General features: G+C 34.2%; 1 protein-coding gene across 2 annotated transcripts in view; it reads right to left on the bottom strand.

Moving 5' to 3' along the window:
* LOC107445469 (troponin I) overlaps positions 1-16785 on the bottom strand; it is a 74232-nt gene that overhangs the window by 6297 nt on the left and 51150 nt on the right. For both annotated transcript variants that reach the window (XM_071187654.2, XM_071187655.2), the window contains 3 exons: positions 13891-13934; positions 13769-13810; positions 13011-13113 (listed from right to left, as the gene is read on the bottom strand). In XM_071187654.2, coding sequence (XP_071043755.2) covers positions 13011-13113; positions 13769-13810; positions 13891-13934 — 189 coding nt within the window. The remainder of the gene's footprint in view (positions 1-13010; positions 13114-13768; positions 13811-13890; positions 13935-16785) is intronic.

Raw genomic sequence — 16785 nt, 5'->3', positions numbered from 1 at the left:
TTTTTTCGATTCTTTTTTTTGAGAAGGGTAAAGCATTTTTCAATGTGGATGTTGTTTGCTTCGAGACTCGCGCAAAATGTGTGTTTTCCACGAGAAATGCAATCGGTTTTTCCATTGAGACCATGTTTGGATATTGAATGAGTCTTTATATACTCTTCCAACGTCACTTTATCAGAGCAAAGCGGACATTCGATATCCCTATTCTTCCAGTACTTGTAAGAAGAACTGAATCTCTTTTTCAAAGTTATCAAACTCATTCTCGAGTTTTGAAAAACAATTTCAAACTGAATCCAGCAAAACTCGACACTCACTAAAGTAAAGCATTAATAAAAAAAATAAAAAGACTTGACTGGAAGTGGGCGTGGCCAAACGGGCGGCATAAATATTTTTTTTTTTGTAAAAAAAGACATTTTTGAAAAGGAATAGATTTGGTCTAGAAACGTATAAGCCTATACGATCAACTTCTAATAACAAAACTAGAATTTTTTTTCACTCGTTTGGAGATTTGGGTCGAGTCAAAGTTTGGTCGAGACGAAATTTAATTTTTTTGAGACGCAACTTTTTGGCTGTCGTGCTCATGTGCAAACAATCGCTGCCATTTGGCCACGCCCACTTCCTGTCGAGTTTTTTTTGCAGTCGAGTGTTTGAGCCAAGTCTTGAGTCTCGACACACTCTCAACTCATCATCAGAATGTCCGTGGGTCAATGAGCTCGGAATCCATTTGATATCGAAAACCCTCTGCCCCGGGATTTGAGAGCCAGGCCCTGTCCACAGAGTGTTCAAAAGATCCCCCAAACACACGTCTCCCAGATTTTCAAACTCCCGGGTCTCATTTGAAAATCCAACCGTTTTCAAATGCTTGCGTCGGTGAAACTGCAGTCTGTCCAGGTGGAACGCTTTGGCTCATCGGCCTCAAAACACCCGGTGCTCTGGATCCATTGGAAAACCGCTTGGTGGGTGATGCCGTTTGAAAAGGTGTGGGGCGTCGAATCTCGTTTGGAATGGCATCGCATGGCCTCTGGAAAACCCCGGTACTCTGGATCCATGGGCTATTGGAAAAGTGTGGTTTTGAAACATGGATACGGGCTCTGGAATCGCACGACATTTTGTTGAAAATATCTGGTTTTTAAACACGGTTAGAGTGGTTGGAATGTATGGACATCCATGGAGTTGGGGTCTTGAAATCCATTGCGCTGGCTTTGGAATCCAATGAGTTGGATCTGACATCCTGGGACTGGGAATTTAGGTTGCGGTTGGGATTTTTTTTAATCATTTATATTTTAGCTTGTAACTAGATATTTCGCGGGAATGGTATGGGCTCCTTTATGATGCCGTCTGTATTTGATAGAAAAATGATGATTTTATGGAAATGGAATATTTGGAAAAAGCAGAAAAAGACGGTTACATATTCGAGAACTTTTAATGCCAAAAATAGAAAATTTTTTTCACTCGTCCGGAGATTTTGGGTCGAGTCAAATTTTGGTCGAGATGAAATTTGATTTTTTCGAGACGCAACTTTTTGGTGTTATGTGCAATTGTTGTCGTTTGGCCACGCCCACTTCCGGTCAAGTTTTTTTTTCATTCGTCCGGAGATTTGGATCGAGTCAAATTTTGGTTGAGGCAAAATTTGATTTTTTCGAGACACAACTTTTTGGTGTCATGTGCAATTGTTGTCGTTTGGCCACGCCCACTTCCGGTCAAGTTTTTTTTTGCTGTTGAGTGTTCTAGCCAAGCCTCGAGTCTCAACACACTCCCAACTCATCGTCAGAATGTCCGTCGGCCAATGACCTTGGAATCCAATTCATCTTGCAAACCCCCTGCCCCGGGATTTGAGAGTCAGGCCATTTCAAAAGTTTTCAAATGGTCCACGTGACGCAACCATTTCAAAAATTTCACTTATCCTGGTGATGTGCTCTGGATCCAGTGATTATGTTGTTTCGAACGAATGTCCTGTCACGTAATATCCCGAAAGTGTATTGGGGTAATGTGTTTTGTCGCACGACTTGTTGGAAATGCATCCGGTGACATCCTAAAGGTGTGTTTGGGGAATGCGTTTTGTCTCACAATTTCTTGGAAGCGCATCCGGTGATTTGTTGCATGAAATCGTAAAACTGCATCTGGCGGATGTTTTTGCATGACTTTTTGGAAACGCATTTCGAAAGGGTCGATCGGAAGTTTTTATCACGTGATATCCATCAGGTAATCATTTTCAGGCTCCGTGGCGTTTTCTAGAACATTCCATGGCGTCATGACGACTCGAGCGCCCTCTGCTTGTCTATAAAAGGGCTTGCACGCTGAGGAGAAGTTATATTTTGACATAGAGTCGATTCCAGATGGCAAACTATTTTATTATTAGTAATCTTCTTCCGTTGACACCGGAGCAGGTGCTTCCACTCCATACTGTTTCTCAGGAGGTGTTGTCGACGGGAGAGCCGGAGGTTGTGGAATTGGGGGTCGAGGCGCATCCAGTGCTTCGATTCCTCGATCCGGAAGACTACTCTGATGTGACTCGGGTGAAGGGTGTCCTTAAGAGGTTAATCGATCGAGAGTTGCGTCTCCAGACTGATTTGAGTCATGTAAGTCCAGCTTACAGGACTTTTAATCGCTTTGGTATGAGATGGCTTTTAAATATTGTGAATGACTGGTTTTCGAAAGAGCATCTCGTGACAGATGCATTGCGGATTCGCCTAGCCGGCGAAATTCGCAATTGCCTCTTTACGTTACCCTTTGAACAGTGGTACTACTCCCCACCCGAGACCTGCCCGATTTGCTTGGAAGAGATGGTGGAAATTCCTCACCAGACGCAAGGCCGGCATGAGTTTCACGAACAATGTCTGGTCAATTGGATGCCCACCAGCAGTCAAAAGACTTGCCCCATGTGCCGAGAAGCCATCTACATTTAACTCTATGTCAAAGAGACTTTTTTTTAAATATACACGAGGCAAACATTGGGTGTTCTGGTGGGGACCTCTTGGGACATTGAAATCATTTCAAATGGCTTCTGCGGAGGCTCTCTGGTTTTTTTTTGTGGGTCAACATTGGGCGCGAATCTGTTGGGCACACATTTAAATCAATTTTTCCCTGAAATGGCTTCTGCGGACTGCTTTTTTGTCATGGCCAATGTTGGGCCGTCACACATTTCAAATAAACAAAATACTGCTTCACGATAGGGCAGTGAGAACATTTCAAAAAACTGCATCATTACAGAGCCGTGAGAATCGAGGCTTGAGGAATCATTCATTTCATTTTGTCGTTTTGCGTTTTCAATTTTATTTTGCAAGGGTCACGGTGCTTAGCTATTTTTTCGAGAGACTGTACCAGTTTGCATTGGGACCGAAAGTGTGCGGTATTGGTTCTAGATAAGCTGCTCTACTGTAAATTGCTCGATTTTGCGCGCAAGTCGTCCCCTCTGCAGAGGATTGAAATAGTATGTCTTCGGATCATCCGTAGAGATGTTTCCCAGACCGTCACCGATAGCTCTAGTGTGACGTTAAAAGAGAGTACCTACCCGAATTGTTTACCATTGGTTTAAATTGGTAAGTACAGTTACTATTGCCTTAGAAAAGAGTGGAAAATCCAAATCCGTCCGGAAAAAAGTTGTGTTTATTCAGAAGAGTACCTTTGTGTAGGGCTGGATAGTCTGGCTGGTAGGGCGTTGGGCCATATCCTTGAGGTTGTGAATTAGATCCCCACCAGCCGAAGACGTACCGTACACAAAATGGTGACTTCTGTCACGCTAAATCTGTCGGGGTCACAGAGACCTACAAGTTTATAATAACAAATCAATACCTCTTTTATCATTGAATCGGAAATTGATCATGCTTTGGTTCAGGTCAAAATTGCGTTTTGCGGATAGATGGATGGTGTGTGAATGTGTTCTCCCTGTGAAATTGGATATGACGTATGTATGCTGTCTCTGGAACATCCTCAGGGATGTTTCCCAGATCGTCGCCAAGAGCTCATTTTGCAGCTCTAGTGCGACGTAACTAAAATTGCCGTACCCTACTTTTTTGTAACATTTTGTTCGAAAAGTATTGTCCGCACATATTAATTAGTATATTAAAGCATAACCCTCGAATCATTTGAGAAATTTCGTAAAACATTTGCATTGCGTTAACACAAACCTTATTTTCTACTTCTTAGCAATAATGTGATTTGTAGGGAAGTTTTTGCCCTTACATTGGGAAAATGAAATAGCACTGGTGGGAAACCTCCAACACCACGCAAAATCTTTATTAAAATTGTTTTTGTGTTATAGAAAATCCTATCATTAAATCAAAATTATTTTCTTTTATTGCGCATCTTTGATGTTAGTCTTTATTGAACTGACTTCAAGTGTGCACGGTTCTTTTTAAGTCTTCTGTGGGCAAGATTTTTTCAGATCCTGAAAACGTTTAAATTCTTAGTAGAACTCTACTGCGTATTCACCGTTGACTCTGACCTAACACGTAACTCCCAGTTCCGAAACCCCCGGTTTGGAAACTTTGACCGAGAGTTCAAAGCGATTCCACCATTATTTTTTAACCGTTGGTTTCTTAACTGCGGGTTACTTGACCGGCAGTTAATGGCATTTTCCTATTGGATAATAACTTGCGTCCCGGTGGTAGATTTATAGCCGTATTAACAGTGTTTGTTTTCAATTTTCGTTGCTATTTTTTTAAAAAAAAATCTATTAAAAGAAGGGGAAAAAAAGATTGCATTGAGTAATTAAATTTGAACCCCTCTTTTACTGGTCAAATAAAAAATATGTTTAGTTTCGTTTTCCTAACCGACTTGTATTCACCTCGTTTTCTAAATAAACAAACAGCTAGTTAAGCGGAAGTAACTTCACTCGGTCCGTGCGAACTTCGGCTACATCGCTATAGTCTTCTTATTATTATGTTTTACTTTAGATTTCCAAACATTGTTGTCGTTTTCTCTCATCTTGATAACGTTTGTTGTTCGAAAATAAAAATTTGTTTTATTAAATCGAAATGAGCTTTTCCTATTATCACAAGTTGAATGATGATGGCAAAATTGTCATATAATAATATTCAGTTGTCTGATCCTTTTTCTGGAGAGTTATTTTAAAGTTTAAAATATAAAATTCAATTAAGTTTTCAAAAGACACTGGTCTCTAGCAGCTAAATATTAAGTTAAGATATATTTACCTCGCAAATATACTACTTATTCATGGCATTCTAAAAACATGCAGAGCTTGACATTATATGAATGAAATTTGTAATAGAGATTTCATTTTCTTCAAAAAATTAAATTTCGTAATGGAAATATTTTTTCTCTTTCTTAAATAAAAGCAATATCTTCAATTTCCTCCATCAAACAAGAAAACAAGATATATGTTACTTCATCAAATTTTTTTAAAATGCATTTATTTTATTTTTCTTCAGGAAGTTTAATTGTTTAAAGCAGGGGTGGTCAAAACTGAGCCTCTTGTGCACCACTTTCAGTGAAAAAAAATCTTGAACGTGGCAATTATTTATATAAACTCTACGTCAAATCAATAAGTGCTACCGTGTTAATGTTGTTCATTGAATTATTACACGTACAGTAACTTTTTTTTCTTGATCAAATTAAGCTATAAGTTAGCAAATATCACAGATGTTATCTTTAAAATCTTGAAAAATTGAATTGTTTCTAGTGAAATTTAAACAATGGCTAATATGTAACCAATCAAAATTTTTTGCTCATCATTTTTATACATTTAAATGAGCAAGAAAATAATAAACAGAAAATTACATTTTATACTCTTTTTTTAAATGAAACAATTTTACAAATACAGCTAATAAGGAGAAAACTTACAAGGATACAAACACTAATGTGATTTCTGTATTGTTTTGATTTTAAGTAGGTTCTTTATATGAAAAATTGAAAAAAAATTTTTTTTTTCAATTTAAATTGAGTTTGTGTGCCACACAAAATACCACCTCTGGTTTAAAGTAACTTTATTTTTCATATGTCAAATAATAGCACACACTAATCTGAATTATTTAGTGTTAAAAGTCATGTTTCTCTATTTAGATATTACTTTAAATTTTACATTACATTATGGGAAAGTACCTATTTTATTTTAAATTACGCTTGTTGAAATCTTGAAATTTAAAAAATAAGAATACTGTATATATTAGATAAAAAATTATTTTTGGAAAAAGTTTAAGAAATATATACAGAAAAGTTCCTTTTGTTGTGGATCCCCCATCTTAACGAGACTAGAGATAAGATCCAAAGATTCAATCAGGGGATAAGGAGAGTTGCTAGGGCAACCTGGGGGCTCAGCCCATTTATACTTAAACGAATCTACCTCCAGCCAAGCGAGCGTATTATTTTGTATGCAGCCAGTGTCTGGTACGGAAATAACACAAGGATGAACGAAAAACTTAAATCAATCCAAAGGATCCCTCTACTTACCATCACCAAGGCGTATTCGACAGTTAGCTCTGAAGCTGTACAGATACTGGCTGGCATTGTCCCAATTCACCTAAAGATCCTCGAGGACATTATTATCAAAAGGATGAGATGGGGTTGGAGGACGGATGATTTGGTTCATGTTTTCCCACAGTGCTCTACACAGAATATTAATTTTGATACTCCAGCCCCACTGCACCCATCTAAGTATCGCTCCTTGCCCTGGGGGTATGATTTCCCAAAAGATCAGGGTTTGGAGATTTTCACCGACGGCTCTAGGATGGAGACTGGCAACAATAACATCTTCAGAACTGCTTTTGCATTCGTTGTCTATTTTAACGGAGTAAAAACACATCAGGTCTCCACTAGGGTCGAAGATAACACTAACATCTTTATTGCTGAACTGCTGGCCATCAAATCGGCGCTGCAATGGCTTCAACATTACGGAGGCAACTATTTACTCAGACCCTCTTTCATCGCTACAGGCCCTGGCTGACCCACAGCCCACATCAGACATTATTGAAACTACAAAACTGCTCTGAAGACAAAATATAAAATTAAACTGGTTTAAGGCGCATGTGGGCATCCAGGGCAACGAAGAAGCTGACGAAGCAGCCAAGATGGCCATTGGGTTAGACACGGTGGAACTCCAAGGGCTGAGGACCCCAAAACAGGTTAAGAGTAAACTGAGGGATAGTATCCTTATTAAATGGGCAGAGGAGTGGAGGAACTGTCCAAAAGGGAGGCAAACCTATGATCTCATTAAAACACCATCAACTAAAAGGTTACTTACAAACTTTTACCTAAATCAATTCATTACTGGCCACGGAGTGTTCGGAGTGTATCAAAAAAGGTTTTTCAACAAAAGTGGTATCTGTCAATATTGCAAGGAAGAACAAGCCATTCACCACCTACCTTTTGATTGTGCACGTCCGGGCACTCCGAGGGGATATCTTTACTAATAAAACTGAGCATCAGATCTTCTCAAGTAATGACTGCAAAAATATCGTCAAGGAAATCATTAGGGTCACACTAGAAGATCTACTGAAAATTGATCAGGTCTAGTCTCACCGGCCCTCCTTTCCAGATCTTCATTCGTTCCCCCAGTAGAGCCATCGGCCGGCATCCGGGCACGCTTGCTTTTACTTTGTGCGCCTCTTGTGTTTTAACTTCTTGCTAGTCTTGACTTGTATACCTCTCCTGCCCTGACTTGTTGCTGGTTTTAACTTTTAAATTTTAATTCTTTTGAGCGCATGTAACTTTTTTGTATTACCATTGGTTGGTTTTATTTTCATGAGTCCCTATTGATTCATGGTTTTAACTATCTTGATCACTTTGTACCCCTTTTGGCTTGTTATTGCTCTTTTAATTTGTCGTTGTTATATATTTTTAACTTTCCCCTTTTGGCTGTATATTGCCAGTGTTTTATTTCTTGTGAATGTTTTGGGTGCTTCTTATAGCAGCGAGGCACGGCCATAATAAGGGTCTGTAGACCTAATATAAGGATCATTTGATTCGGCTGTCTCTTGCTCAAAACACAACCAGTTTTTACTTACTTTATCGCTATGCATTGTTCTTTATCTTTCTTGTGTATTGTAAATTTTGTATCTGATGGCCTGTTGCCATCCATCCACTTGATGTAAATTTTGTATTTTGTATTTTTTTGTATTTTGTGTTTTTAATGCCTCTCTCGTATGCCCATAGATGGGCGGGTCGGGGACATACAATAAATACAGAAAAGTTCTTTTTGTTGAGATTATATATTTTTTGTAAACTCAAAACTTCAGGAGAGGGATTACATGGGCCCTTGGCTTCATCACTGAGTAGAAACAAATATAGCCCATGTTTAAAAAAAAGTAGTGTAGAGCTTTATTCTGTAATAATTCCAGGTAATGTTTGCGCACTGACTTATTTAGAGACTTTAAAAACAAACACACTTCAAAGAACCTTTCTTTCTTTCTTTAACTTTTATGTATTCAAAGAACCTTTATGTATTTATTTATGTATTATGTAACTTTTATGTATTCTTCCTAAAAATGAATTTTTCATATTAAGCGATTCATATCAGATTGAATCAACTTAAGTAAAAACATTAGAAAAGAAATAAGTTCCGGTTGCTCCGGAAGTTTATGCGGACCATTACGAAAATAAGCGAAAATAAGCTCCGCCTACAGATAAGGTCCTAACTAACTTATATTGATGAGCAAAAGGATCCGAACTTTATTATTATGAATTTAGATATTTTATTATTATGGATATCATAAAGTCGCAAGCAACCATAGAAATGCAACTGAAATTCAATTAAAAATACTTTTATTTCACACAATTATTTAATACTTTTATTTTACACTATGATCAAGAGGAATGTGCTATCATCATCATCATCCTTATTCGCGTATTTTTAATCTTTTTTTTTCCTTCCCCTTTATAACATATTATTGATAACTTAAACCATTTAAAAGAATTTTTTTTTTTAAAATTTTGAATGAAATTGTATAAAATAAACTTCTCAGTTCAGATAAGCATGAATCAACACATTCATATTATTCAGAAGTTATAAATGACTATTATTGTGCTGCCATCTGCCGATGATAAAGAAGAATCGCCGTCGGTGATAAGATTATAAAGATAAAATTTTTTTTAAAGAAAAATGTCATTATCGGAACAAATATTCCGAAACTTTAAAATTTAAAAAAATCATGCCTTTAAAAGTTTAATTATTTAGATAATTGTACATGGAAACATATCAGTTGTATAAATGCCCATAAAGTAGTCAGGCTATATATTAAAAATTATAACTAAAGACGGGCATTTTAATTTCATATAGTTTTAAGTAAAAAATCTCTTCCAAATGATCCTATTTTTTCCAAATATTCAACAGATTATTTTATGTTCATAAAATTCTAAATTTCCTGATTTGCAAAGTTATGGATGGTGTTTTCAATAGAAATGTAAACAATAACAATCTCGAGCTCGGCACCTACTCTAATTCCGGTTAAAAAGTTTGCAGCTGCTTACTGCATGTTATTCTGATAGACGATGTTTTCAAACGGATAATTTTGTTTTCAATAAAATAAATAAATTAGATAATTTCTGAGCTCAAATCTACCATATTTCATAAGATATTAATGTTAATATGTAATTCTGGTGAGTTTGAAGTGAAAATTTATTTTAGTTTTTTAGAGATATATTGTTAAAAAAGGTGACATGGTTGCTAGATTTTGAATAACTCGCTTTTTTGGCAGTCTTGATATGACCTCTTTCCATAAGTTTATTACTGTTTGTTCTTGTTGCAAGCTGTGCACCATCTTACGTTAGGGTTAGCACTTTTAGCATTGTAAACACCAGTATTGTTAGCATTATAAACACAAGTAATAAGTAATCAAATACATTGTTTGCAAGAATCTCAAAACACAATGATGCCAAATGGCTTTAAAATATAACGGAAACAGTAACCCGGAAATTTCGGCGGTACCGAGCTTGCAGCGTTCCCTAGTATAGAAAACACCATCCATTTGATGCAGATTATTGTGTAGTTTAAATATTACCTCGGATCAAAATTCGCATTGATTACATAATATTTATTTCAGCACAATTTCTAATATATATTTAAAATAATGTATATGTTTTTAATTTAATTAATAGCTTTATTTTATAGATTTAAAAAATTTTAAATTCTTTTCGTTATCTTCATATCTAAATATTACACATTATTTTGCCAGTTCATCTCTAAACTATGAATGGTGTTTTCAGCAGAAATGTAAACAATAACAATCTCGAGCTGTATGCCTGCTCTAGCTCCGGTTAGAAAGTTTGCAGCTGCTTACTGCATGTTATTCTGCGAGGCGATATATTCAAACGGATAACTTTGTTTTCAATAAAAGAAATAAATTAGATAATTTCTGAGCTCAAATCTGTAGTATTTCATAAGATATTAATGTTATTATGTAATTATGGTGAGTTTGAAGAGAAAATTTGTTTTAGTTATTTAGAGATATATTGTTAAAAAAAGGTGACATGTTTGCTAGATTTTGAATATCTCGCTTTTTTGGCAGTCTTATTTGGCCTCTTTCCATTTGTTTATTACTGTTTGTTCGTGTTGCAAGCTGTGCACTATCTTACGTTAGTGTTAGCTCATTGTTCGAGGAGGTTTAGTAATAAGTATTCAAATGCCACGTTTTCAAGAATCTTAAAACACAATGATCACGTTGTGAGCCAAATGGCGTTAAAATACACCGGAAATAGTAACCAGAAAGTATAAGCGGCATACAGCTTGCAGCGCTCCCTAGTGTCAAAAACACCATCCATTCTTATTTTTGGGTAAGATCTATCATCTCGATAGATATTATCAAAATGTAAAAACATTTAATGAATTATATTCTTTTTTAAATTTTGCATTTCTTTCAAGTATCGATTGTTTTTTTTTCTTTTAAAAAAATAAATAAAAGTTAGTTAACTAATTTAGAATCTTCTTACGTACACTATTCATTTGAATTATTGTAGCTGCAATCTTTATTATCCACGAATTTTTTTTTTTCGAGTGAAAAATTATTTAAGTGTTGTAACGACTGCTAATAATAATTTGAGAAATTTATAAAGTATCTTCTATTGAAGATATTAACTCAGGAAAATGTAATTTTCATTTTATTAATAAGCATTTATTTTACATAAATTAATTATAGTTACATCTAGTAAAAAAATTTACCTCATTGAGCATAAAAAAAGCAAGCATGTAGTAAAATAATTGATCTCATTGGACATAAAATAAGCAACCGAACATAAAAGGCGCTATTTAATTTTGACTTTATTAATAAGCACTTATTTGAAATAAATTAATTATAGCTACATCTATTAAAAAAATTGATTTTATTAAACATCAAAAAAAGTAACTGAACATAGAAAGTGTTATTTAATTTTCATTTTATTAATAAGCACTTATTTGATATAAATTAATTATAGTTACATCTAGTAAAAACAATTGAGTTCATTGAACATTAAAAAAAGCAAGCGAACATCAAAAGTGTTATTTAATTTTCATTTAATTAATATATTTTTATTTTATTAATATTATGGCATGCTATATTTTTTTGAAGGCAAGGCTAAGATATAAATTAATTATAGTTGCATCAAGTGAAAAAATTGACCTCACTGAACATAAGCAACCGAACATCAAAAGTGTTATTTTTGAAAACATAAATAAATAAAAAATCTCCGTCTTCGTATCCGCGGTTGCTCAAACCGGGGAAATCTTCAGGTTAAAAATACAAAAAAAGAATCGAAATTCAAAACAATTAAAATTTGAAACAAAAAAGAGCAGAAATATAAGAAATACCGACGAAGAAAACGAAGTAAATGAACAAACACTCGTTCATTGCGCATGCGCGGTTACTCTAACCGGGAATATCTTCAGGTTAAAGTTACTTAACTTTGGGTTAGAGTAACTCGCAGTTACGTACACAGTGAAATGAAATTTTGGACTCTAACCTAGAGTTGCTCTCATAAAACCTGTTTTGAACTCTGACCGGGGGTTAGGGTCAATGGTGAATACGGGCGTGAGTCTCAGATTTAAGTTTTGAGAAACTAAAGATTTTCAAAGAAACTGACACTTCATATTTTGCAACTCCATGAGATCGCTGGGAAAAGTTACATTTGTATCATACTTAGCCACTCTATGTGCAGAATGGAGTGTGCACCTCAAATAGAAAAATGTAGTGGAAACTTAATTCATTATTATTCAGTTGCTTATTTTAAATATTCATTCCATCAATATCAATGGCATGGGTTAAAAATGAATATCTTTCAAGCAATTATTTTCAATAATTGATTTTATTTTATAACCATCGTTGAACAGCTGACCCAATTATTTGGGTTTATGACTACTAATGTTCAACTCTGTAGCCTTGTAATTTTGAACCCAATCCAAATGATAAGGGAACTCCTGGATCAAGTATTCGAAGAAACTTGCCTTTGTGGAAGACTTTTTGATGGAACTAACCCTCGTTACATTGAGAGGAAAACCTAGTATACCAGATGACAAGGGGACTCTTACCCATGATCCGTCTACCACTGAGTATACTTTACGTCAGCAATGTGGTTGGTGCAAGCCGGATGCGAAATTCGTATCGATCAGCCATCGCTCGATTTCGAATCCGGTTCACCTCTTAGTAATTAATTAAAAGAATTCAATAAGAATAATTTGCTCCCTTTTGATTAATATCTTTTTATTGGTTGCCACTTTTGATATTTTTAGGCCTCACGTTTCATCACTCTTATTTATTTTTTTAAAAAATTAGCAGAATTCCAAATTAATTTCGTTTGGGGTTAAAAATTTAGATTCTTGCTTAGACATTGAAAAGTACATTTAGTGCGACATTATTGTTTAATCACGCAATTATAGCTATGTCCATTTTCTTGAAAACGCTGTTTAAGCCGTGTCCATTTTTGTAAAGCACGACTTTAAAGCAAGGTCCACTTCTTTAAACACGCATTTTTTTATGTCTAAAATAAAAAAAAAATCACGGGCAATTTATTTATTCATGGCATTCTGAGTATTATTAACTTTATTTAATTTTAAATCAAAGTATTTTACTGAGATCAAAAACTCTTACCTCTTCTTCTTCTTCTAACTTAAACTTATTTGATTTCACAGTTTTCAAATTGACCCGAAAATCAACTTCCGATGTTTTGGCAATCATTTTAAGTTTTTCAAACCTGCAAAGAAATATTATGAGTTTCTAATATTAGATGAATTGATGACATTCCAATTAACCCTGAAGTTTATGGTTAAGAAAATTTTTCCACCTTTATATGTTTGAAAATGTTTATTGCTGGTAAGCGGTTAGGTTAAAAGCGGAGTTACATTGAAGATAGGCTATGATAGGTTTTTTATTAGGCAATGGACACTGGAGTTAAGTTGAAGTTGAATTGTGTTTTGTCAAGTGAACTAGAATGTGACTTACTTAGTTTATCTAGAGGTACCATCTATCGTGAGAGATGGGGAAATACTAGACTTTTTTTGTGATTTCTGGACGATAATCTTGAAATTGTCTTACAATTATAGTGTTTTAGTGCTAAAGATATCTTATTAATGAAAATTTTAAATGTTCCAAAAATTAAAAATGTTTCAAATGTTCAAAAATTTTAAAAGAATGGTTAAGGGCATTATAATGACAAACTAATCACTTTCAAACTGTTCACAAGAGCATTTTCGATGAAAAACATCACTGTTTCAGTTTATTAGGCTGTTATATGATGGATATTCATGAAAACTAAAGTATCTATTGCGACAAGATACTTTGGAACAGTTTGAGGTATTATTTTCCCTTATCATTACATTGTCCTTCAATTATATAATAGTTTTACTCACTTTCCTTCATACTTTGACACCTTTCTTAAATTAGGTTTCACGCTGCAAGAAACGAGTTTGGATATTAAATAACTTTATGCTTGATTAATAATTTTAATTTACTTACAAGTTGATATACTTACAATTTTCCTCGTAAATCATTTACTTGAATGGTCAATTCATTAATCTAAGTGAAGAAAAGAAGAATAAATTAAATTGCATAGATATTTGATACATTAAGTTGAGCCACTTTTTGTAGCTCACTATTTGAAGCATATTTTAGTTTCATCAAATAAATATACTTAATTATTTTTTTTATTGAAATGCTTAGTTATTTTTTTACAATCATCATTATTTAAAATACAAATTAAGCATTAAACAAAGTTTTTTAATCAATTAATACATCTAGCGTATACATCGCACCATGCATATATAAAGCAAAACAATGTGGATAAATTAAGGAAAAACACAAAAATAGCGATAACTCCCCATTTATAAGTCGATCCAATGAGACTTGAATACATTGTAAAATAAGAGTTGCTAAGTAAAATTGCGAAATTTAAATTAGTTGCTCTGCAATCTAAATGCGCCAATTGCACAAGGAGCATAATATTGTATGTTTGAAAGCACCTGCGAATTTTGCTGTGATTCTGAATTTAGAACTCTGCAATATTCAATATATAACAATGACCTCCAGGCATCATTTGTCTGAGGAACTACGATGGAGATTTATAGTGAGACTAGAGGCAGGATAAAGTCAGATACTTAAGTACGTACTTTATTTACGTCGTACTAGAGCTGCACAATGGGCTATTTGCGACGGTCTGAGAAACATCCCTGTGGATGATCCGAAGACATGCCATCACAATTTTGATCCTCTGCAGAGGGGATGGCTAACCTGTTTCGGTAGCCCAACAACCTGCGCTCGAAGTCGGACACTTTGTGGTAGAATAGTTTAAAGAGGACCGATACCGCGCATCCTCGGTCCCTACGCATACTGATCAAAGTGGTTACCCACGTGCTTACTGACCGCAGCCAGTGATGCTTGACTTCGTTGTTCTACTAGGAACCGCGTCTTTGCGATCAGTCCACTGCGGGACGAAGCCAGATAGAAATTACCAGATAGCTTAATGCAAATACCATTGTACTTCATAGATTTTGGGCATTAATTTCTAACTTAAGGTTTGACATCCAGGAGGTTTAGCCAAAGTCTGCCAAAGGCTACGCTAAGCGGCGATGACCATTTGTGATGGGAGTGGCAACATGTCCACTGAACGGTTGATTTGCAATCTTAACGCTCGAATACTGTTTGTCTTAGATAGGTACTCCACCCGCCACAAAGTCTGCGGCAGTCTGGTGCTATGGAAACAAGAAGAGGGCATTTTAGGGAGGGTAGCTTCGATGATAGCTTGTATGGGAAGTATACCAGATTGGCTGACTCAGCCACCAGTATGAGACTTATTTAATCTGATTCAAAAACTTTTTTAAGATTCACATGGATATTTCTTTCTTACTTAAAATGATTCTCTTTACTCAATCGGTTGATATTTTTTAAATACTAAGGGCAAATGAGTGAGCAATGATGTGAGCAAATTCTGACATTAATGGTAGTGCAGGTTTTTTAATGCTACTTTTTAATTTTACGATATTTAGTATGAATGTTTCATTGTTAGATGGTTTAATTTCTAAACTTGCGCATTTTTTAAAGCAGTTAATTTCTTTTATTATTTGAATTTTTTGGAGAAAGTGAAGCGCTTAAACTTATTAACTCTGATTTTAAAAGGAGATAAAACTTTTGCAGAAAATAGAAATGTGCCGGAGAAATATTAAATATCTTTGCTTTTATTATTTATTTTTTTTACTTTTTTTTGAAACTGAAAGCAAGTTACCGCAACTAGGATGAAATCTGAATCTGTCAACGATGATTTTTATCAGCACCCATCAAACCATCTGAAATTATCAAAGTTTTTTTTGCTTAAATTACGTTTCCTTACTCGTATTTAATGCAAACTGTACAGTTTTTCTCACTACTTTATTAAAAAAATAATTCCAACAGTTTTTTATTAGCAAATTTTTTTCTTCGTTTTTCTTAATAACCAATTTACTATGTATGATAAATTTTTAGATGAGTTATTTATTAATGAAACATTGAACTGCTTTTATACAATTTCCATACATATCCTATTTATCAATCATTATTCATAGAAATAACAATTTCAATTTGTCATTGTATTTGGACAAATAGTATGGATGAAAATCAGAAGAGAGCTGAAACATAAAAAGGAACAACTTAATCAAGTTATAAAATTTAATTATGACTAATAATTTATGGTATTTTTGTGTCCGTTTTTGTTTGTTAGGATGTTGATTAACTGTGTAAAATTTAGGTTTTGCACGTAATTATTAATACGATTGCCGTGCTTACAGCAGCCATTTTTTCGAAACTATTCATTTTATAAAAATAACTTGGGATTTTTTTTAAAAAAATGAGCTTAAAAAAATTCTTAAAATTTTAGAGAATGTAATGAGCTCTTTTATTCTAAATTAATTATGATAAACTAGTTTATTAAATTTATATTTTATCTTCACGGTGAAAATGTTACACAAAATATCATTTAACATTGTTTTTAAAAGTTACTTTATTAAAAAAAAAATTTAACTTCTTTCTTTTTTTTTTAAAAAAAAATGCCATTTCAGTTTTTTTTTTTATATATATATAATAGTTAAGAGAAGATTCATGTGACTGTGTGAGGAAAAATCTATAAAAATTTGCTTTTTAATGAGTTATTGCGTATAGATTTTTCTAAAATTTCACCTTTTTTAAATTTAAAAGGCATTTCTCAAAATTCAAAAAAGTTAAAAGAGGAAAAATAAAAAAATTACTAAACAAATACATTTGTTGAAAGTTTTTTTTTTTTTTTTAACGGAAGCTTTCAAAAAAGAGAAAAGATTGAAAAAAAAAAGGATTCGAAAGCTCTAAACGATGTTTCAGGAGCGAATGCTCATTTATCTTCACTCTAGGGCTATAACACAATAGA

This window comes from Parasteatoda tepidariorum, chromosome 11 (assembly GCF_982258835.1).
Source record: "Parasteatoda tepidariorum strain Cologne lab strain chromosome 11, Ptep-v5.0, whole genome shotgun sequence".
Lineage (NCBI taxonomy): Eukaryota > Metazoa > Arthropoda > Arachnida > Araneae > Theridiidae > Parasteatoda > Parasteatoda tepidariorum.
This window is presented reverse-complemented; position numbering and strand designations above follow the sequence as displayed.